This window comes from Lutjanus erythropterus, chromosome 9 (assembly GCF_056507025.1).
Source record: "Lutjanus erythropterus isolate fLutEry1 chromosome 9, fLutEry1.hap2, whole genome shotgun sequence".
In the NCBI taxonomy this organism is placed as follows: Eukaryota; Metazoa; Chordata; class Actinopteri; order Lutjaniformes; family Lutjanidae; genus Lutjanus; species Lutjanus erythropterus.
In genome coordinates this window covers 29603575-29626945 of record NC_139325.1, presented here as the reverse complement: position 1 = coordinate 29626945, position 23371 = coordinate 29603575, and the positions used below count along the sequence as shown (strand labels likewise).

Below are 23371 nucleotides of genomic sequence, written 5' to 3'. Positions count from 1 at the left end.
AAAGGTATAATATCCAATATTATCGTTAAAAAGCAATGCAGACTCATAGACACATATAAGCATAATCAATTTAATCATGACCCATGACCAACTATAAGCATGTGGTGGTGGCTATATCTGCAGAGACATTGTTTTGCTGTGCTCGAGATGCCTTACAAACCCAAAACGCCAGTATCTGATGGCCTGGTATCTTTTTTGTGCATTCATAAACAGCTCAGATATATCCTACTGATTTAAGTGTTGGGAAAACAGCTGTTCAGCCTGATCAGCATGAAGGAAAGTGAGTTAAGTTAAAAATAAAAGAGATAAAAATGGGAATATACTCAAGAACAATAGAGATACAACACTTTTGTTTTTGCTCTCATTTTTAATGGGTTGATGTTAAAAAAAAAAAAAAAAAATTCTAACAAACTTCTATGCACACAAAAGGTTTAGTCTCTCAAATTTTGTTCACAAATTTGTCAAAATCCATGTTAGTGAGCATCTCTAAATCCCAAAAGCCCATTCTAAAATGTGCAGTCTGATTGGCTAGTACTCATCGCTTTTTGATTGGGTTGGTTAGGTTCAGGCATGAGGTGTGATTGGTTAGAGTTAGGGTTAGGAATATCAAGGTAAGCCAATCAGAGACAGAGTAGTGCGGGTCATGACTTTACCCTCCTAGAAAAATATTGGTAACCCTATGTTCATTGCATAATTCATGTTTTTGTTTTTCAAGATAAAACTTCACATTTAAGAGTGACCTTTTATTGTGACAGTCCAAGACACACCTGTGTAATAATGATGGTGTTTAATCAGCATCCTGATGTGCCTCACCTCTCAGGTGGATGAATTATCTTGCCAGAAGAAAATGTCCACTAATACAGATATCAACAAATTTGTGAACAAAATTTGAGGCAAATAAACCTTTTGTGTGCACAGAAGAAGTATTAGACCCCAAAATAGAGCAAAGATAAAAGTGCTGGGTTTATAGTTCTGTTGAGTGTATATAAATATGATGGAGCTTGCCGTCTAAGTTCTTTCTTCTCCACATCTGTTTTTTCTTTCCCCTCTCTGCTTTCCCTTTTGCTCTCAACACTCATTTTGTTTTATTCTCCCTAAAAATCTCCTTTTGTTTTTATCCATTTATTTTCTATCTCCTATTGCCACTCACATTCCCTTTCTTTTCTCTCCTGTTCCTTTTTCCTTTCCTTTGCTTCATTTTCTTCTCCTCCTTCCCCACCTTCCCCATTTGTTACCCTTTTCTGCCTTTCCTTTTGTTCCTTTTCCTTTTTCTTCCACCTCTTTATCTCCATCCTCAAATGCCTCCCTGCCTTCCTCTTGGCATCATCCTTGCATTTCTCATCTTACTTCTCCTCCTTTGCCTTCTACAAACATCATACCACATACAGCAGATATACTGTATGCACATCTCAGGGGTCATTCGCCTTTTTGCAGTGGTCGAGGTGACAGTGCATCTGACACAGCCATCCTTTTCTGACGGAGGTTTGCTTTCCATGGCCAGGCTTGTGTTTGAAGGCTCTGTGGACGCTGTGGTCTGCTGCTTCAGGCCCAGGCAGGCTTACAGAGGGACAGACCGCAACTAACACCCCAGAGAGGCGCTACAGTAACCTGCCTTGTGTCTCTTCTCAGTCTTCAAACACGAGGGAGACACAGAGAGGGAGACGGAGAGAGGGAGAGGGAGAAGCAACAAAGGCTGACGTGAAAGAGCACAAGGCCTTCGCACACCCAGCCTCACTAATTGACGGCTGCAGGGAGTGGGAGAGACAGTGGGAGAGATAAGAAAGCCACCAGACCCTGCCTACACTCTGCACATTCAAATGTCCATGCAGAAAGACATGGACACAAACACAAACATAATGCACAAAAAACAAATTTTGAAGAATTTATGTTTTAAATCTCCATCGTTCACCTTCCTTCATGTCTATGATGCTGCCATACCTGTAGTCCTTCTCCCAGTATTCACACCTCATAAAACGACTTCTGCAGACACATGCAGAATTTGTTTCATCTTACCAGCATATGCACTCATATCTGGGTATAAGTATGGAGAGAAAGGCCCAATTTGCTGCTTTGTCACTGGTTTAGTAATAGCAAACTGAAGGCCTAGGGACACTATTTAATTGCTCTGGCCATGTGCACCAAAGAGGTGCCACACCAGTTAATCCCCTCGATGGCGGGGTGTCCTGTCCCACGCCTGCACCCCCTGGTAGAGCTGTCCCGCAGGGGAGAGGTGGGTGGGGTGGAGTGGGTGGAGAGGCACATGGGAACCCCCATACCAACAATGGGTACCAAATCCATACCCTCCGCTCCGCTTCACCACCATCCCCCCCTCAACATCAATGGATCACCTTTCATCTTTATATGCAAGTAATGCAAGCTCAGCATCAATCATTTTTGAATTGAGATTAATATGGAAGCTTTACAACAAAGATTTCACTATTTGTATTTATTGCTAACAATATGTAAAAAGTGTTCACATTCTTTACTTAAAGGTCCAGATTTACAGGGATTTATTGGCAGAATATTGCACAAATTGAATATAATGTAAAAGTAGCAAAAAGTTTAAATATTCGAGCACAAATACTTCAAAGTTGTGTGTAAGCATTCTTTAAATTATTTTTTAATCATTAAGAATTTTTCATTTTGATTCTGCTTAACGATTCCTTCACACATTTCACTCATTAGTTTCAAATTAAACCAAGTGCAGCAAAAACCTGCTGTATATCAACATGGCTATCTGTCTACACGTATAGAAATGTGAGTTCAGTGCATGCATGTCTTCCTGTCTCCTGATGCATTTGTCTTATTAAATCATGAGTCTAGCTTTATTCTCAGTTAGCCTACTCAGTTAAGCTGCCATTGCTAAGTTGTTTGACTAGCACAAATTATGTGAGTCTTGTAACAATCACCTCAGTTTAGCCAATGCTATGCTGTGAAGATTGTTAAGAACTGAAATCGATAGGCAGAATCAGAATCACAACTGTTAAAATCCTAATGATACCCAATCTTACTTCAGCAATATTTGAGCAATTGTATATGAATATGATCCACCAGTGATTGCTTACTAACGGGGATGGAATGACACCTAATCTGATAATAGCCGGATAAAAAGTCTGCAATGCCACGCACCAAAGAAAATTATTACTACAAAACATATTTTATTAAATAACAAATCTGGTCTGTACAGATTTTTTTGTTTGTATAATTTTTGTTTTTTGCCTTTGCCTTCCTTCTTTAGTAAAATAAAATAAAATTAGCCTAAGCGTGTGCAAAAAGTTGGCATGAATTGTCTTTGGTGTTGATGAGTGTTTGAATTATGAATGTACAGTTGCAAAACAAAAACAATGTAGCATCAGAAGCCGTCCTTTTATAAAATTAATTAACTGTCTAATTGTCGCAGTCCCGTACGGTATTGAGACATTTTTTATTGCGGTACTAAATATATTGTTAGATCGCTGTAACTAATACAACAAAGTGACAGAATGACCTCCAACAGCACATCATCCTGTGGGATGTGGAGGCTCTGGATCTGAGGAGAGTGATTCCCCTACCCCTTTCCCTTGCTGTGTACCCATGGGTCATGAGTCTTTACCCCAACAAAGGACCTGTCACCTCTACCCATCATCCCCTCATTCCCAGGCCCCTTAACTGTGACTGAGGAGAGGAACCTAACCTAGTCTGACCACTGCAGGCAGAGCAGCAGGTGGACAGACAGACAGACACGGGCAGATCTGAAGGAAATAGACAGAGAGAGTGAATTGGAGAGATTTGTTTGTTTGCCTCTCTACAATGGGAGGAAAGCATGGGGGGGTGGAGAGGGGTGAAGAGAAGAGGGGGAGCAAGAGAGCTGTGGGTGAATGCAGCATCTGGCTGATATGCAGCCGTGTACTGAGGCGATGAGGCGCCTCCAGCCCAGGAGGAGGTAGGGGAGATTGTATGAGGCCAACACAGATAGCTGCACAGATAGACAGTGACAACAATAGCCTCCTGTAGCCCACAGCCCCAGCGACAAACTCTCTCGACCATATCATTCTGTGAACTTCCCTTTACATCTTACCTAAAACTTTGCTCATCCTTCATTCAGTTTGGCGAACAAGAAAGAAATTAGGATCCATCATGAATAAAGACGAACCATCACGTACAGGGAGGGAGATCTCTGCGAAGACAGGTCAGGACGCAGACTGACCTTTTGTCTTATTTAAAAATCAAAGGGGTGCCACCGCCGGCCCATGGGGGAATGGAGGTGGGTTGGCTGGAGGAACCAGGGTTAGCGGGGGTGTCTGGGTGCTAATCCATGGGACCATCGATGACCCTTGACACCTGGGGGCACGGGGTTGGGCTCTGCCAAAATGCGTCTGTGAAAATCAGGCCTTCCCTCTGCGCTGCGGGTGAGCCAGCCCCCTGCGAGCCCTCCTCCCAGTAATGATTTATGGGGCAGGGTGCGATCGACACACGCTCAGCCCTGGGGATGATCCTAAATGGTAGTTTTGACACCGCTGAGAGACGGGGTTAAAGGTGATCAATAACAAGCCACTGGAGGAGGAGAGACAGAAGGACAGATAGAGCGAAGAGGAGAAAGGGAGGTTGTGGATGAGGAGGAGGGAGCAGCTCTTTTTAATTGGCCTCCGCTCATTACTCGGCTCTTTGTAGCCCATCGCATCTTTTGTGCATGCCCCAGCCTCTAGCTCCAGGGCACATATGTGTTGGGGTTTTAGGTGTTTTTGTTCAATTCTTGAGCTGACCTCAAAATGCGGTGCTCTCAAAAGATTGGTTTGAAGTTTGACCTGAAAGCCGCTCAGAGTAGAAGAGTGAAACATTTTCTTTCATGATATTCTTGAATCAACTCCCAGTCAAGTATATTATTACTTACTGACTTTGCTTGTATTAGAAAAAACTGTATGAGGACTCCTACCAACTTCTCCTCCTCTATCTCTCTTTTCATTCTCCCCTTAATCTTATACTTCATCATGGCAGTCTGTTTCCTATACCATATATACTGTACCCTCTGTTCCTGTCATTCATCATGTGTTTTCATCACTGCAAGTCTTTGACACTGGTTCAGCAGCAGGGGTTCATGATACATGTAGCACATGCAATTGTAGCTCCCTTTTCTATGATCCGAATTTCACTGTCCCTGTACTCTTGCAGAGCCAGACCTCGCTTCACAGCACTCAGCGCTGGACAAAGGTCTGGCTCTGCACATTATCACCCTGCAATAGGGGAGAACAACGCTCTGGCTTGTTTGTATTTCTCTTCATCAATCACAATTGTCTTGAGCGGCGCTAAGCCCAAAATGCAGCGCCGGTGCCTCTGCATAATAGAGTCTGTGGGGGACTTGTTTTGGTGGAACATTAGCATGTAGGAAGGTGAGCCCTGGCATTAAAATGGCTAAATCCCTGCAAGAGAAAAGTTACAGTAATGACTGCTAGCTTGTTTACGTGGTAATTTGCCATTTTCAGTGTGTAGATTGCATGTTCAGTATGAAATTGTTGTAGTTTCCTGGGGACGCAGATGGTGTGTATGCTGCGATGCCACCTGCAAAAGCATCCAGTGACAGGGCTTACATCCACAGAGTACATCCAGTTAGTTTGACTACTGTTCATGAAACTGATCCAGTTTCACTGTTACACCGATGACTCACAGCTCTACATTACAATCAGACCCAACAACCAGTCCAAAATAGCAATCCTCCACAGGTGCTTTTCTGAAATAAAATACTGGACGTCTATCAACTTTGTCCAATTAAACGTCACTAAATCAGGTGGAACTGTACTTGAATCTCCTGCAAACAGAATTCAAGTCATGGCAAACCTCGGCGAACTTGCGAGTTATGCTAAACCCTCAGCCAGAAACCTCAGTGTGGGTTTTGATCAGAACTTGAACCCCATATGAAGAAAGTTGTTCAGTCATGTTTTTATCATTTGAGAAATGTAGTCAAGTCTTTTATCTCAGCCACCGATCTTGAGAAACCCATCCATGCTTTAATGTATTATGACTCCTTATATATTTATCTAAGCCAGAAATCAATCCATCGCCTACAGTCAGTCCAAAGTGCTGCAGCTCGGCTTCTGACTCACCCCTTTATTTTAGCATCCTTGCACTGGTTGCCTGTTTATCTTATGATTGTTTTTGAATTCTTCTAGTTACTTTTAAGGGCAGGCATAGGTTGGCCTCTCCCTATATTTCTAACCTTTTATTTCCCTATGAACCAGGACACAAACTGAGAACGTCTGGTAGAGTGTTGCTAGCCACTGTGAGGTCTATATCTATATCTTTATGTGCATGGGTGTCAGTATGCCAGTCTCTCTAGTATACACTCCCAGAGACTGTAGTAAGTGGAGAGATGCCTCGTAGTGTGTGACACCCCCTCTACTTCTACCAGACACACATACATACACACACACACCAGCAGTCTTGGAGTATCTCTCAGAAGTGAGCTGATTAGGCCTAAGACTGGGGACTGCTTTGCCTAATCATATCGCTGCATCCAAATCATCTGTGTACATTTCTAATTACATAGTGGCACGCGGTGTCCTTGAGCACAGTGGCAGGTCTCCATTTCATCTCTGTGCTGCGTCTAAACCCCCCCCCCCGCCCTCCGCTCGACTTATTTTTTCCTCACTCCTCCATCCTTATTTATTTATTTCCATCAGCCTTATCTTTGTTGTTGTTTCAGTTGACTATGCGCTACAGCACTCATTTGCCCACCGATCTTCGTCCTTTGAACTCAGCATCGCAGGGCAAAGCCGACTGTCGGGGGCAGCGGGATCATCTTTGATGATCTGTTTATTGTCCAGTTCCAATTTGCAGGGGTTCACAATATAATATCCATTCCAGCATGCATAACACGGAGGATCAGTCATGGGTAAAGGACAACAGCAAAGAATATTGTTTGGGTTTGGATTACAGGGCTGCACACAAACAGTGCAAAGTAGAGTTGGAACTTCCTCAGTGACTTCTGTACTGCCAAGAGCTCTGCACTGTGACAAATAGAGGTGCTAACTAGAACCATAAAGGGTTCTTTGGCTTGTTCCCATAGGATAACCCTTTTTGATTCCTGGTGAAACCTTTTATTAAGATTTCATTTTGAACACATGTAGAGAGTTCTACCTAGAGAACAACATAAAGGGTTATACTTATGTAACCGTAATTACTATACACATTACATTTTTGAATTATTTTTATTACTTAAGTTACTGTGTTAATTTCATGGTTTTTATTAAGCTGAGCATTGCACTGTGTATTATTATTATTATTTCCATTATCATTTACAGCTCTTTAAATATGATTTCATTTAGATATTTTCATATGTATTACTTAAGTTGTGCCTTTATGCCCTCTTGACAATGAGTTAATTAGTTCTTACCTGCCATTGTTTTGTGGGGTATGAACAGAGTAACAGAGTAGAGTGTCATGTGCAAACAGAAGACAGAGAGGCTTGCTGTGAGCCTCGACATTTGGTGTCTCACTGATTTAGTGTTGATTAAAAGAAGAAATAAAGAAAAGTTGTAGCCCGCTTATTAGCTGGAGACTGGAAGAACTGTAAAACAATAACAACCAAGAGCGGGGTTACACTGAGAGCCATCTGTGAAAGGTTTCACCCAGAATCCCCTATGGAAGGCTCTACAGAGAACCCTTAGATGATGTAATTGTTCCACCTAGAACCCTGTCTGGGGGTTCTATCCAGAACCTTTTTATATCCCAAGGGTTATATCTAGTACCCACCATGGGGGTTGTATGAGAACATTTTTATATTCCAAGGGTTTTATGTAGAAAGCACCAAGAGGGTTCCACCGACAACCTTTATATATACTGATGGTTTTATTTAGAACCCACCCAGGTGGTTCTATTAAGAACTTTTTTTATTTTCCAAGGGTTTTATCCAGAACTCACAAGTGGGTTCTACTAAGAAACTTTTTATATTGCAAGAATTTTATCAAGAGCACAATCAGAGCTCTACAGAGAACCCTTTTACATTCCAAGAGTTCTGTCTCGAACACACTTGGGAGGTTCTACCAAGAGCCTTTTTATATTTCAAAGGGTTTTATCTAGATCACACTCAGGAGTTTCTACAGAGTACTTTTTTGTATTCTAAAGGTTTTATCTAGAACCCGTCAAGATGCTTCCTCCAAGAACTCTTTAACCTTTGATGAAAGAGTTCTTGCAGGATTTATAAGAACTCTTTCATCCAAAAGGTTTCCTTGGATGAAAATGGTCCTTAATAGAACCTTCCTTCAACAAAAGAGTTCTACAGAGGCAAATGGCTCTGGCTTGAACTTCAGCCCTTCAGGAAAAACCCTCTGGGACTGTTATTTCTAAGAGTGTCTGTAAGAATTCTCTGCCATCCTTTCCTGGATTATCCATAAGTCTTCTTGAAGAAACAATAGAGCTGCTAAGTGTATGCAGGAGGATGATATTTCTGCTGCTGTGCCTATACATTTGTGAACTCTGAATAGCCATGTTTTTCTTCCTTTTGAATATCCTTGATGAAGGAAGGCCCTGAACATCTTGGTGTGCTCTAGGGTTAGATGACCTTCCTATTGTTCGTCACTGTGTGTCTCTCTACCGCAAGGCCTTGTCTTTTCTTTTTCTCTCCTCTTCTCTGCAGCGAACCTTGTTATTGAACAGGAGGCACTGCAACGCCATACAGTTGACAAAAGCCAGGCTTGAAGGTGAAGAGAGGGGACAACCTTTAACATGGGAATGCCATTTCCTTTTAGGCGCGACAATTAACTTTGCAACCTTGTGCAGTAGTTTAAAAGGCCTCTTCGGCAGCTGTGCAGTGTGATTTCAGATGTGTCGTCCTGAAAAGATAAAAAAAAATAATAAAACCATTATTATTACTGCTTTGTTTGGTTAGTGTATTATCCCTAATACGTTTCCTTGGGCTATTTGCAACCTTTTGTCAGACATCCTACAAACTGAAAGCAGCTTGTGCAGTACAGATGATTGCATTTATCTTGCCTTTTCCTCTGTGTTCTTATCACCTGTCACAGCCATTGTTTAATACCAACCAGCTCAGTGAATCAGTCGTAATTGCTGCTGCTGAATGCCTCTAAAGTATGACTTTCTTCTCATTGTGCGCCACCAACAGTAACATCTATGTGCTGCTGCCTGGAGGCAAGTTCCTGAGATATTAGTTCTCCACTCTCAGAACTGTTAGTCACACTGACAGACACCTGAGGCGATATAAAATGTCCCTCAAAGCCATGAAAGAGGGAGACGGGCTACTTCTCTTCTTCAAAACCTCCAAGTGAGCAGCAAAGGGATGAAGAAGGGAGGGGAGAGTAACTTTCTAAAGCCACACTTAAACCCCTTCGCATATGGGGGCCATACCTCGGAGTAGACATGAAGGGGGAACCCATATAGCTACAAGGCCCAGTATCATAAATAACACAAGACTTCTCCTCTCCCGTCTCCGTCTCCTCCAGTTCACTGCTGGAGTGTTTCATATGGTAACTAGGTGTTCACTGTGTGGCCACATTGTTGCCCATCTTTCAAGTGGCTCAGAGGAGGAAACCTTGAGGTAGGGGAAGAGAAGGAATTTTTGATGAAAAAATGCATTATTCTGTTCTTCTTCCAGCCTCCATCCCCCAATTCTCTGCCACTCACTGTGGGAGTGGAGTATTTATTACATAAACGGTAAAAAGCGGAGAAGAGAACTCGGCTGGAGGAAGAGGTAGTAATAGAGAGTAAGAAAGCTACAGGCTCTTTCACCTGTCGGGTTAAAAATGTAGGTTAGATGGAGGAAGGAGCACTTTTTTTCTCCTCCGCACTCCACCTAGACAGCAATATGTGGCTACGCAGCGGATGTATATTGTAATTGCCCTCTCTATGCAATTTAATTCGCGTCAATCATATCTCGGTTATTGATCCAATAGGACTTTATCATCACCTGCCATAAAATGAAAATGATGCATAATGTTGAAGGATAAACTGTATTTTGAGCCTGCTATGATTTATTAGCACTGTAAATGAAGCACCACATCTCTTGCATCATGCTAATAAGCACTTAAAATAAAGTATATTGTTTTATCTTTGCTTGATGGATAATAAATCATTTATAAATACTTTACATGTAAGTACAAAGCAATGCAGACTTGTGAGGTTATTATGGACTGAGTGGAATGTTATAGTTAGAATTATTTGATGCAGGGTTGTATGAGATACTTGTTGATAGTCAGTGTATAAGCTTCAGTAGATGCTGGCTGGCATGCCTCCAGTTGGGAGAAGCAGAGAGGGGCACCAGCATGAAAACTAAATAAGGTACTGCTGTAGACAGGGTCAGCATCATACAGGATTTCAGCCACCTAAAAAAGTCCACCTAAAAAAAAATCAATATTAGTTTAAGGGTATGCTATATTTCTAACATTTTCACCCTATTACTTTGCTGTCAAACAGCATCATCCATTGGGTAATTACCCTCATATAAGCCAAATATTGCTCTCTCCAAACCAACCAGACTCCATTAGTGAAATCAGTCATTTTACCTCACAGAACACAGGAGTTGCTGGTTTACCACTGCCTTGATCTATTGGCTGTGCTGTTGTGTGACCTTGGTGTTTCAAATGCAAGTTCAGGTTTAGTGAAGTCACACAATAACTCAAACTCACTAACAGATCGAGGCAGTGGTAGACCAGCAGCTCTCATGCTGTGCAAAGTAAAATTACTGACTTTGCCAATGGAGTCTGGTTAGTTTGGAGAGAGTGATATTTGACTTGGTGGTTATTTATTGAAAAAGTCTATCTGATGGCAAAGTAAAGGGGTTAAACTGATCTTAAACTGATCTTTTTGGGTAGATCAAAAGACCAATTTTTCTGGCCCTGTCCACAGCAGTACATTGCTTAGCTCCGTGCTGGTGCCCCCCACTGCATCTCCTAACGAGGGGCGTACCACTGTAAGTAATACACTGACTATTGATAAGTACTCTCATACACCCCCCACATCAAATAAATCAACTTTTGGTCCTGCGACTCTTCAGTGCTATGGTTAAGTTATCCATTGGGGAGGTGAAGGAGAATCTTCTCGAGCCGATGGGCCTGCAAACCCAAAACATGTCCTTACAAATGTCTTATTACTAATCTATAAAGCAGTCATGAATGATTTATTAATCATTTACGAGCCATTAAGGATCCATAAACCCCTTCGGAACGTGGTACCCACAAAGTAAATGCTTCTCTCCCTACCTCTCTGCTGACTGTCCAGCATCATCACCCCACATCTCTGTACATAAGGATGATGTGGAATCCCAAGAATCCCAACCAAGTGAATTATTCAGCCGCTCCCATTATTTCCATAATTGCCAGCATTGTAGTGGTGTTTGTAATGTCATTAATAACAGGCGTTGGCGTATAATACGCTTAATGTTATTTATCTGTTGGCAGATAGCTTGATGCTGCTAATCCTCATTCATTTGCTGTGGATCAATGCAAATCCGCTAGCGTGAGTGAAATCCCCTCCCCCTCCCGGAGCCGATGGTTCCTAATGTATTTTCCCACCATTAACCAGCCATAATCCCTGCTAATCATCACTAATCCACATCTCCTGTGTGTGACGATACTTCCCTGATGAAGGAGGCATCAGTGTTCGCAAGCGGCCCGGGCACTGCTGAGGCTGGATCTCCTCAGCGAGTGGCTGCCGAGGGCCCACTCAGTGTAGGAGAGCACACTGCTGAGAGGATAGGACAGAGTGAACTGTGGTGATTCGTAGGTCAAATAGCTGGGTTTTGCTGTTTTGTGATGAGTTCTGCTCATGTATTATTGATTTATCGGCATAATGGAGGTTGTGTCCCTCCATACGGTACAGAATAAAAACTGCATATCATCAAAAACTAACAGTTGGTACCAGTCACCACAATTTCTCTTGTCTGGTCAACTGTGGACTCCTTCTGTTTCCCCATCAATGTTCACTCCGTAGGCCTTGGTGCTTTGCATTGCATTTCAATCCATTTCTACTGGTTACTTAGAGGCCCATAGTAGTTTGGCTGTCTTGATAGTGGGAGGTTTGATGGTTGATCTCTGACTGAGAAAACTTTTGAAAATGGGACCTGGTGTCTCTCCGCTTGTCTCACCACAGTGAAGAAGGGACAGACAGTGGACCCAGGAACCCAAATAAAAAACAGCAGTTTACCTCCAGCAGTGTTATACACCTCAGTCAAAATGATATGTATGTATTAGCTTCATATTTAAAGAGAAAACACAACATACTATCTGGTATAAAGTTCTGTAAAAGCGCAGAATACTGTCATTGAGCAGGTGGAGTTATTTGTCATGTATGTTTTAGTTATGTGTGTGTTACACAAACATACACAAATAGATTGAATGCTGTGGGAAATGGTGGCAGGATAATTAATATACTTTAAGGCTGCACAAGTAATCTAAATATTATTGAAATCACCATATGACCAAGTGCAATATCCAGAGAAACAAATCACAGAAGCTGCAATTTCTTGATAAGGTAAAATCTGCAATAAAACAGCATTATAATCAGATGTAAGAAAAACAAGTTTTTTTGGTGCAGATGCCAAAAACAGTCACATTATCATGATTTAAATAGAGTTTTTTTTCAGTTAAAATGAAAACTGTGATGCAAAAATGTTCATTTCCACTAATAATGAATTATATGACAGGATGCAACACGGAATACTTTGATAGGAGGAGGGAGGAGGATTACATCAAAGATGGGTTGTGCTCAAACTCAGTCAAGGATGATGGACGCTGTGTCCCAGATGTTGAACTTTTAATGTGAAGATGTAGACCATGTTATCATCATCTTGTTGTTGCTGCTGTTTACATTCAAACTGATGCAAATTCAAAAAACACTTCACAGTTATTTACACTTCAGAATTATTTCTTGGGTGTATATGTGTATGTATGTATGTATTTATTTAGTTTTATATTTTTACCCTATTCAATTCTGAATTTAATTAATAAGTTGCATTGTATTTTGTGTGTATTATGAAGGAACTACAACTCTAATTTCGTTGTACAACCCTGTGTTGTACAATGATAAATAATATTGCGACTCTGTCAACATAATTGCAATATAATTTGTTTATCATATTGTGCAGCTCTAATATTCACTGTCATAATAGTATTGGCTGTAAATTTAAAATCTATTCTATTATTATATCTGTATTGCAGAAAGCATATTATAAGCTCAACCTCAGTAAACAGCTGTATGGCATACTCTGCATCCATTATTGCTTCTTATGGGAGGATGAAATGGTCATACATTAGACCTGCACCTGAAATTCAGTGTAATTATAACATTTTTAACAGTATATTTTTGTTTTTATTATTGTTGTTCTTTTCTATCAAACTTTGAGGCAGAGTTTGATGTTGCAGTACTCAGGTTCAGCCAGCAGGGGGCGCCTATGCCCCGCTGTTCTCTGGCAATTGGTTTGCTCCTCAGCGTTGGCCTCTTCTCCCATAGTTTGACCACCTCAGCCAGTGCACTGACACTTTTTTCACTCGCACCACAGCAGCACACAAGGCCGATTTCGGCTGGATTATGTTGTGTTTTATTGGCTTACTTATGGTTAGGATTATAATGTGTCACTTATAGTTTTCAAACGCATGATTCAGTTGTAGACTGACGCACACAAATTAATCATTTTAGAAAACAGAATTACGCAAAATGAGGGGAAATATTCGTGGACAGAAATGTGTGTAAGAAATGTGTAAATTGAATAGATATTAGTAACAGTCGAGCGAATATATTTCTTTATAATCTGAGTTGAGTTTTCCTTGGAAACTGAACGCTCCTTCAAACTTTTTGTATTGCGTATTCATGTTTACTAACGGCACACTTTAAGTGAGAAAGTTGCCCAATGAAACACAAATGCGCAACTGTCAAATATTTTAAATAGCTTGTACCTGATAATTAAAAATAATGGCTTAAACCTGGACAAGTTTAGCTTCTTCATTAAACCTGGACTTGAAAATTGCTTGAAAATAAGCTTCGTCAATGTGTAGTTTTACTGCAACTGCAGGCCTGTATATTTTCAATTTTAACTTTTACGGTGATTTTTGAAAATGTGCAAATAAACTCGCGAATGTGGTGAAAGAAATTTGAATTTATCTCTCAATTAAGCCCAATTGTATCCTGGTCTGATATATGTATGAATGTGGAAACAATGCGCACTGCTGTTATGGCCCGTTATTACACGGAGACACTAGGGCCCAACGTACATTTAATATATGATTTAAAGAAACAGAATATTTATCTAGGTGCCAAATAACATTAAAATGTGTTGCCTGTGAATGTAGGCCTGTATTTACTCCCATTAAACTTTAGGGCCTGCCGTTATGTGTTTTTACTCTCTCTGTCTTTAAAAAAAAGAGGCTGATTTTTTTTTTTTTTTTTTCTTTTTTTGCCTACAGGCACCTCATGTCTCAGATCAAAGTTTCCTCGCAATTTGCCTTTTAAATACTTAAAACATGACAAGTGATGGTCGATGGTTCATGGAAGAAAAAACAGCTCAGATTTCAATATGATGATAAGGCCTTTTTAAACTCTTAATAAATAAATCAACTGGACAAGACTACCACAATAACACTGATAATAATAATAATAATGATGATAATAATAATAAAAAATAACCACCACTCAATGAAAAGACAGTAATTCCGTATTAATATTGCACAATTTAATACTGCGATTATTACACAAAGATGTGAACAACGTCAGAGACTGTGTGAACTTAGCAGGGAATGCCTGAGGTAAAATACTGTTGTCTATTCCCTTTAACAGCACATGTACACAGCTTCTGATTTAAACGACCCCCTGTTACATAACGAATCACTGCTATTTAAACTGAACACATGGTGCGCTGACCACCTCCCGATGCTCAGCACACTCAACAGCATTAAACTTTATGATCATGTTTATCTTGTTTGCCTGGTGATGCCACAATAGACAGTAACAAAGGGACGAGTGGGTTTGGATCTTAATGAAGACAAAAGACCATTTCTTGTATATATGTTTTATGTAAGTAATAAAATATTACTATAACATAAATATAAATGTGACTTTGCAGTCTACATTTAGCAATCAACATACAACCAATGTAGTAAACAAAAAGGAAAAAACATACTGAAATCCACTGCAACATAACCATTAACAGAGCTAAACAAAAAGCTCCAAACACGTTTAAGAAATAAATATATATATATAAATGGTCAGATTCATAAATGAAATCATATTAAAATATCTTCTTGGAATTAGTAAGTGTACAAAACTGCCCGGAAAGAAACAAAAACAAAACCATATCTCAGAACAAATACAAGTTTACATATTGGACATATTTACATATCGGAAATAATCCTGGCAACATTTTCTCTAAAATCTTTTTTTATTATTATTATTTTTTCTTGAAAAAAAAAAAGGTTTCCCTCATCTGTATTGAATAGCACTGCTTGCTGTAGGCTTTTGGACTGGTCCAGCATTGAAAAATGACACACAACGCATGAGAATTTTCAGATTTCCTGTCAGGTCAGAAAAAAATAAATAGATCTAAAGTTAAGTCCCTTCATCGCTTGCTTACCCTCTAAGGAATTATTATTTTCTTTCTTCGAATCCAGCGTTTTTTAATATAATACAATGGATGTGTGGGACAAAGGAAAACGGTGTCATTCTAACCAGATTTTAAACATCTAATAAAAACATAGAGGAACAAAAAAAAAAAAATCATGTACAGGCGTGATATTCCGACATGGGGCACTGAAGTTACCTGAGTTATTATTACTTTTCATTTGACCAATCTCTCTTGAAATGTTTGGAATACAACAGGATAACAGGCAGTAAGCAGTGTGAGCTGACAGCGCTCTGTGGTGATAAACCAGGAACCTGTAAACATGGGATTTATTGTGTTTAAACCTATGGAGATTAGCTCCACTCACAATTTTATTAACAAATATAAAATTGCAATAATAATACCAACGAAAGAATAAGTGCTACATGCAAAGAAAACAATTATTTTTGAAACAATCAACCCCCCAAAATAAAAAGAAAATGTGTTTTTTTGTTTTTTTGTTTTAGAATTGCCCTTTTAGCGTCTGGTGCTTTTTGCAAATTTCGACGTGGTCAGCTGCAAAGCTTTAAATATCTTTTTTAAGGCATGCACGCAGGACTTACCGTCCTGTTGCATTTGGACATTTTCTGAAATGTGTCTGACCTTTAATTGTGAGTGTTTTCGGGTGCCATAATTTCCATCACTTTTCCACCATCAACTCCCACTGAGTAAACAGAAAAATTAGAGGCTGCTCTGATGAGTTACAGTACCTATATAGCAAAAATAATGACAGAAATCATAGACAATCTGCAGAAAGAGAGAGACACTGAAGTTAAAGTATTTCCAAACCAAAACATCACACTTAATATAACAAAGAAAGTATACACTAATATTCAGAAATCTGGTTAATCAGTTTAAGCCTGAAAAAGCAAAATGTTCATTCAGTGTAGGCTATTCATCAGCTCCAGTGTTGATCATTTTCAGGCAGACACCTCGTTCTGGTGAGCGCCAACAGTTCATGGTACACCAGGAGGAGATGGCCTCAGTTGCCACATTTAATTACTCCCCATTAGAAACAGCCATGGGATTTCAAATTTACTTTATATGCATGTCTCCTCCATATAATTTTGGTAAATAAAGATCTTTGTTTCACTTTAAATGCGCACGAAATCAGTAATAGCGAATATTTTTTTGTCTTTTTTTCTTGATTTTTTTATTCTTAACATTTTCCCTCCTGCCATCTATTTGTTGGACATGAAGATCTCCGAATACTAAGGGCAAAACTCATCTGTTCAACTTTTTCCATGTCTCTTTTTCTCTCAGGAAAACAAAAGCCAAACTTAAATACTGTAAACTCCATAGTCCCTTTTCCCTTTTCTATCCCCCCGCGGAAATGCTGGGATTGTTCATGAAAACAGTCACTGCACAGGACTCTGTAGTGTGCGGTGTAGAGGAGGGGTCTCTGCTTGGGAATATACGTCCTCCATATTCGGGTGAGGGACCCCCACTGGTGTCATTCTTTTCTCTTTTTGTCTTCTGTTGCAAAACCAAACACGGACAACCTCTTTTTCCAACTGCAGAGTGCCGGCTAAAGTGCTGATTTCATGAGCAGACGGCTTTGGGCATTTTAAGAAATGATTCTCCAGCGCCCCTTTCACCCCCACTTCAATGGAGGTCCTCTTCTTTCGTTTCCTGCCCTGCGCAGCAATCTTGTCCAAATTGGTGGGACTGCCCGTGTTGGAGTCTGTCTCCTCCAGCCACTTGTTTAGCAGCGGCTTAAGTTTGCACATGTTCTTGAAGCTGAGCTGCAGCGCCTCAAACCTGCAGATTGTGGTTTGAGAAAAGACGTTTCCATACAGGGTGCCCAAGGCCAAGCCCACGTCCGCCTGCGTAAAGCCCAGTTTGATCCGCCGCTGCTTGAACTGCTTGGCGAACTGCTCCAGGTCGTCGGAGCTGGGCGCGTCCTCGTCCGAGTGGTCCTGGTGGTGGCTGAACGCCTGCTGGGGCGACTCCATCTGGTTGTCGTGGCTGCCCGAGTCGTCGTGGAGCGGGTCCCGCATGCCGTGGTGCAGGGAGCCGGGCTGGGGGCTCAGCATCGCGTTGAGGTTTGTGTATCCGGGCTGGGAGTAGACCAGCGACTGGTGGCCGTTGGATGCTGGGGACAGCGGGGATAAGTGGTGGGTCGTGGTGGGCGCCCACGAACCATGGTGGCCACTCTGCGTCTGCTGGTGCACCAGGTGAGATCTGTGGTGGAAGCCGCTGCTCAGGTCCTCCCGGGTCGCCTGCACGCTGGCTTTGTGCTCCTGCTGGCCGATGTGGGTGCCGCTGGACCAGTCGGTGTTGGAGGTGGGCAGCCACTGGTGGTGCGTCAGGCTCATCGGGTGTCCCGTGTTGGTCGCCGCCAGCCCTTGCAAGTACTCGTGGTGCATCATTTTCTGCACCTCTCTGTAGGTCGTCCCCTGGTGCATCCTATCCGAATCCGGATGCATGAGCGGGTTGGACGGTAAAGAGTTATTCCGCGGAATATACTGAGCTGTTGTCGCCATGGCTCCTACTTCGAAAACTGACGAGCACTTCGGAGGTCTCCAGGCTTTAGAGCCAAAACGCAACAACCTGCTCTGGGAGGTCTTGGGGAAGAGCGAAGACACGCCTCCCTTCCGCTTGTATTGGCTCCTCTCCGATTCGAGCCCACTGGGGACACATTCAATAGGCGCAGGGTTTCAGAGCGCAGGACGGATAGAGCTCCGATCTTACATATGTTAGAGAAAAACATATGTTCTATTTATTAAATGTCTCTTTGAGTTTTTAGCATTTCGTATACCTGCGCACAGATAACCTCCCGTCAGTCTGTTGGAGCTCTTTTCTCCACTGAAGGTGAACGCAGCAGCAGCAGCAGCGGGCTTTGATTAGGTTTCCCTCACTTTAGATCGGTTGTTTTGCAAATAACCACGTGGGGGAGTACGGAGATCTTTTTGAAGGGTTGCCCCCCCCTCCAACACACACATGCACTCCCAAACACACACCCGTACGTGCACCTTTATAATAGGTCACTGATGATTATAGCGCTCCTCATTTTAAATAGATTATAAGGCGCGATGCTCCAGCTTCTGCAGCCACCCACACGACGAGAGGCGTGTAAATAAGTGTTCTGAGATGCGTGTGTGTGTGTGTGTGTGTGTGTGTGTGAGAATACTGCTGCTGTAAATGTGTGACAAATTTGAAGGCATTTGCTCTATTTCAAAGCCTCCGCGTATGTCATTTATTTGTATTGTCTCGGTAATTTTCAATGTTGTATGATCTCATCATCACCACCCACTTAGTTATGATAGGCCAAGATACGCTCTCTCTCACTCACACTCACACACACACGCACACACGCACGCACATACAGTGCAGGTGACAGGTATAAGACAATTTATACACATCAGTCATATCTTATTTTGAAAATCCTGAGGCAATCCAAGTTTTAGCACCATATATTTGGTGATAATCATTTCTAATTTATCATAAAACAATCTAATTTATTTTTTATATGACATTTGCATCCTCAGTGCCAAGCTGCCGCACTTGTTCTGGATTTTTTTTTTTTTTCGCTAGTCCTGGAAATGTAGATTTAACCGATTCAAGAAAATAAAATTGCCTCTATTCTTATATCATTTACCTCTCGAAGCATTTTTTACTAAGCAGCAGCAGCAACTTGGAGAGAGAAACCTTGTGTTTCTTCCTCCTGGCTCCTTCCTCACTACCTCTCCCGGTTGATCTGATTATTTTTCCCTTCACGTTTTGTCCCAATAGCAAATTACCAATTCTATGAATTGCAAAGCAGCCTCAGAGACGCTGAGGGGTAGAGAGAGGGGGGGAGATGCGAAGATTGAAAGGGATCTTTGCAAACACAATCACGTTCTTAAATGGAAATGCGGGGCTTTAAACAAATCTTACATCTCTCCCGTTCCATTCGCCTAAAACTCTGCAATCAGGCACATGTTCCACTCCTTCTAAAACAGGAGCTTTTTGGAAGGTTTTTCAGGCGCAACAGTCCCATTTTAATCATTTACCTGAAAGCAATGTTTTGCCTTTTTATCTCTGCCGCGTGTTTGTTTGTTGTCATCTCTTCCCCATGCGACTATTTTCTTTCTATTTACAGGACGACTCAAGTCTAGTGTTCATTTTAATCCGGGACTACAAGACTAAAAGGTAAGTTGTCTCCTTTCTGCTGTGACCGCGTCCTTGCTGTACTCTTGTCTTAACAATGTAGTGAGTGTGTGTGTGCGCGCGCGAGTGTGTGTGTGTGGAAAATGTTGTGTCGGGGTCACAGGTGCTCGTCATCATCTCTTGAAAGGCGTGGTTTTTGTCCACCCATCCTTTATATATTTATTTGGGATGAGTGGAAGACAATCTGGGCGAGTTATCTGCACGTAATTTAGGGCAATTTATTCGCAGAAAAGTCAGATTTTAAAGGTTTTTATGATTTTTTTTTTAAATGCAATGCACCTTTTGTTTGCGATATTCGCAATGTGTTATTTTAAAAAGCACTTTTAAATGTTAATGTTGCATTTTGCACACATGATTTCTCATTGAAACAATAATTTACGTGGTTAAATCGCCTAATTTTAACATGCAATAGATTAAACTATAACAATACATTTATTTATTGAGCTAAACATATTTTTTTGTAATTAATCTACCCGAGGAAAACGTATAAAATGTAAAAATAACACATAAGACAATGATGGACAATACTTCTCTTAACGCGACTCGTTAATGAGAAATCCCAGGCAGGACATTTCTTATTGTCAGTGTCTTTAAACTCCTGAGAGACCTCAGAGGCTGTGTGTCATTGCTGCTGTAAGGGACCGGAGCTCCGTGCAGCTCTCAGTTAATGAAGATGCGTTAGCCATTCAGTCATTCTTGTCTCCTCAGTCTATAAAAAGCAGTGGTTTCTGCCACACAGACCCAGTCTTGTGCTTCTTTGCCATGCCAGCCGAGGAGCTGCTGGAAAAAAAAAGAAAGATCCAGATGCTTTGGCCCCTTTTGTAAAGAATATGGCCTTGTGTGCGCTGAGGTGCATTTTTGCCAGGACGCACGAGGTTTCCATGGTGCGCTCAATGAAAGGGATCACACAGAAGTTCAGTGGTGAATGACAGGCCGTACAGGAAAAAGCGGCTGGAAATGAGCACGATATGATGGATTTAAAAAATAGAATGAAAAAAAGAAAGAAAGTGCGAGGCGCACTGAGCATGAACCGCAGAGATGAGTGTCAAGGAAGTTCTGTGACCCTCATAAGAGTGTGCACAAGTCTGTCCTTTGTGTCATCATGAAAACTCGATTCTCGGATTTATTCTTCACTTTGTGGCAAGTTTCTTTCCTGTGATGTCTTGACATAAAGTGAAAATGCAGAGAGACGTTAAAAGTTACACTTTAAAAACACATTTTTAACATGCGTAGGACGTTAAACGACGGTTTTGCTTAGAAAACAATTTTATTTTTTTCAGCGAATGTATTTCTGTGCCACTGTAATTTAGGGGTTTACTTATTAGACTGAAGGGCCTTTTCTTTTTTTTCAGGCAGTCACGTGTTAATCTTCTCCCCCAGCCTACTTAATATGCAGCAGTTATTGTCAGGACGCACCTCAACCAATAGGACCCCATCGACCCTTCAATTAACCAAGTTCCCCTTTTTCTCTCTGACTGCAGTACAGTAAGGCTGCAGTGTAAAGAATAAATAATGATGCATGGAAAATAGTTTAGAAGAGAATTGAGGAATTATGTCAAAGCATTTATGACATGCTAAAAAATAATGCAGAAAAAGAAAAATCCTAAAACAATCAAATAATCAAGTCTCTATTTGAAAAAGTGAATTACACGTTTTATAAATGCAAAGTAAGGTTTTATAGCAGGTTATTTTAGTCGTCATTCTATATTCAAACATTTACGATTTCAAAATAAAGTTTCGGGTCAGAGGGTTTTTATTTCCACAGGTATATACTTGAAATAACACTCACAGTCTTTAAAACGGCCCCGGCCTCATATTAGATGTTAAATACAAGTCTTCCTCAATTCCAGGGGGAACGTGTCGACCTGCCACAAGCTCTGTTTAGATTTTAAAATTCATGTGATGTACCCCCCCAACTACAGCGAGTAGAATAATATCCACCAACTCACTCAATCAGATAATTGTATTTCGTTTCCACTTTTTTTTTTTTTTTTTTTTTTTTTTTTTTTGATAGACATGCGTAATAGGCACTAAATATGCAATAGCGAAAAAAAAGCCTGTTTGCCCATCCATTTTGAAGACCAAATCGTCCCGTGCTTTTCAGGTAACTTTTTTCCCTTTCTTTTTTGGCTAATGAACTTGGGCTATTCTGCCAGCATCCCCCTGAGAATGCGACGGGGGGGGGACGCTTCTCTTGTGGTAAAAGGTGCGAGTTTCTTCCTCTATCTCTCGGCTAATTAGGCGGGGTCTGAACACGCCAGAATGAATATTCATGAAAGGCACCAGCGCGCAATTAGTAGTGGAGAGAGTTCCCAACTTCAATCCCAAAACAACGCAGCTTGCAGAGGAGAGAACGGGGTACCGGTCCCCCCTACTCCATGTGTCTCTGCTTCTGCTCAAGCACTCTTTGAGCCCTCACTTATACTCTCAATTCTTATCAGCCTGTCTCCTCCTGCTCCCACTTTCAAAGCAGCCACTAACATAAGTGATTTGTCCACTTCATGTAAATCTCCATGTTGGGAGTAACGGCTAATCCAATTAGATTCCTGGATAACTTCTGAAGTGGCCAAAAGAGACATTTCTTCTGGTGTCAGTTGAGCTTTTTTGAGTCTTTGGAGTCACTTTATGACAAATGACCAAAATGTCATTCAACATTTCAACATCTATATGTCAGAGTTTTTAAAGGTTTCTCTGATATGAACATCAGTGCTGGAAAGAGTACTGAGAATCTGTAGTCAAACAGAAGTACTGTTACGTTACTATACCTGACAAACATTGTCTATATTTACTGTAGAAAATATGCAATATAGAAATTAAACTTCACTTTGGATTAGCAGTGTTGCATTGACAATAACCTTGATATTTTAAAAAACAACATTACAAAAAAAAATAACATTAATATCATGTTTTTAATGGTACTCAGTGGTGGAAACTGAAATCTGTACTCCACTACAAGTAAAAGTACAAAGTGTTCTTTTTTAAAAACTAGATTATTAGTTGTCCAAATCTGAATATTATTTTTCTCCAAATCTTTAATCTAATTTTCTCCCAACTCCACTGTAAAAATCATACAGAAATTTTGTGAAATCAACTAATCTTTTCTCATTAACTTGATGTAAAAATAAATTTTTTAATCAAGTTAATCAGACTTAAAATATCAAGTCACTTTGTTCTTAGAACACTGCAGAACTAATAAATATGAGTTCTTCTAACTTGAGGTATTTTGACTCGAAATAATGAGTTGAATGAACATACCATTGTTGAATAAACTCATTAAATTAAGTTTCTTAAGAAACATGATTAGCACATTAGCAGACTTCCCAGCATGCACTGTTTTAGAGTCAAAACTCTCTTGATACTCTTCTTTTCTTAGGTTGAGGAAAACATACAATGAAAACTTGTTTTTTGGCTGATGACTTGTTGGTTCAACTTAATATCTTAGTTGTTAGATGTACAACTGAATTATATCAAGTTTAGTGGACTACAGAAGTTTTTGAATCATTACAAAATTACCTCAAATGTTTCTTTTCACATTCAGTCAACTTAAACTTTAAAGCATCCTGGACGCTAAGTTTTTAAGTTAAACGTCTGTTTTTACAGTGTAGAAACTTTACCATATCAAAATTTTAAAAGTTTAGATTAGAG

The 23371-nt window shown here is 40.7% G+C and overlaps 1 protein-coding gene across 1 annotated transcript; it reads right to left on the bottom strand.

Annotated features, from left to right (window-relative positions):
* Nucleotides 1–14635: 14635 nt before the first annotated feature.
* On the bottom strand, nt 14636–18222 carry pou3f1 (POU class 3 homeobox 1). The gene has a single exon (XM_084727058.1). It carries the CDS (start codon nt 18058–18060, stop codon nt 16933–16935), a length of 1128 nt encoding a protein of 375 aa, XP_084583184.1. The 5' UTR covers nt 18061–18222; the 3' UTR covers nt 14636–16932.
* Between the last annotated feature and the right edge of the window lie 5149 nt (nt 18223–23371).

Coding starts and splice junctions, on each gene's coding strand:
- pou3f1 (XM_084727058.1), bottom strand. CDS start 18,060: ATGGCGACAACAGCTCAGTATATTCCGCGGAATAACTCTTTACCGTCC.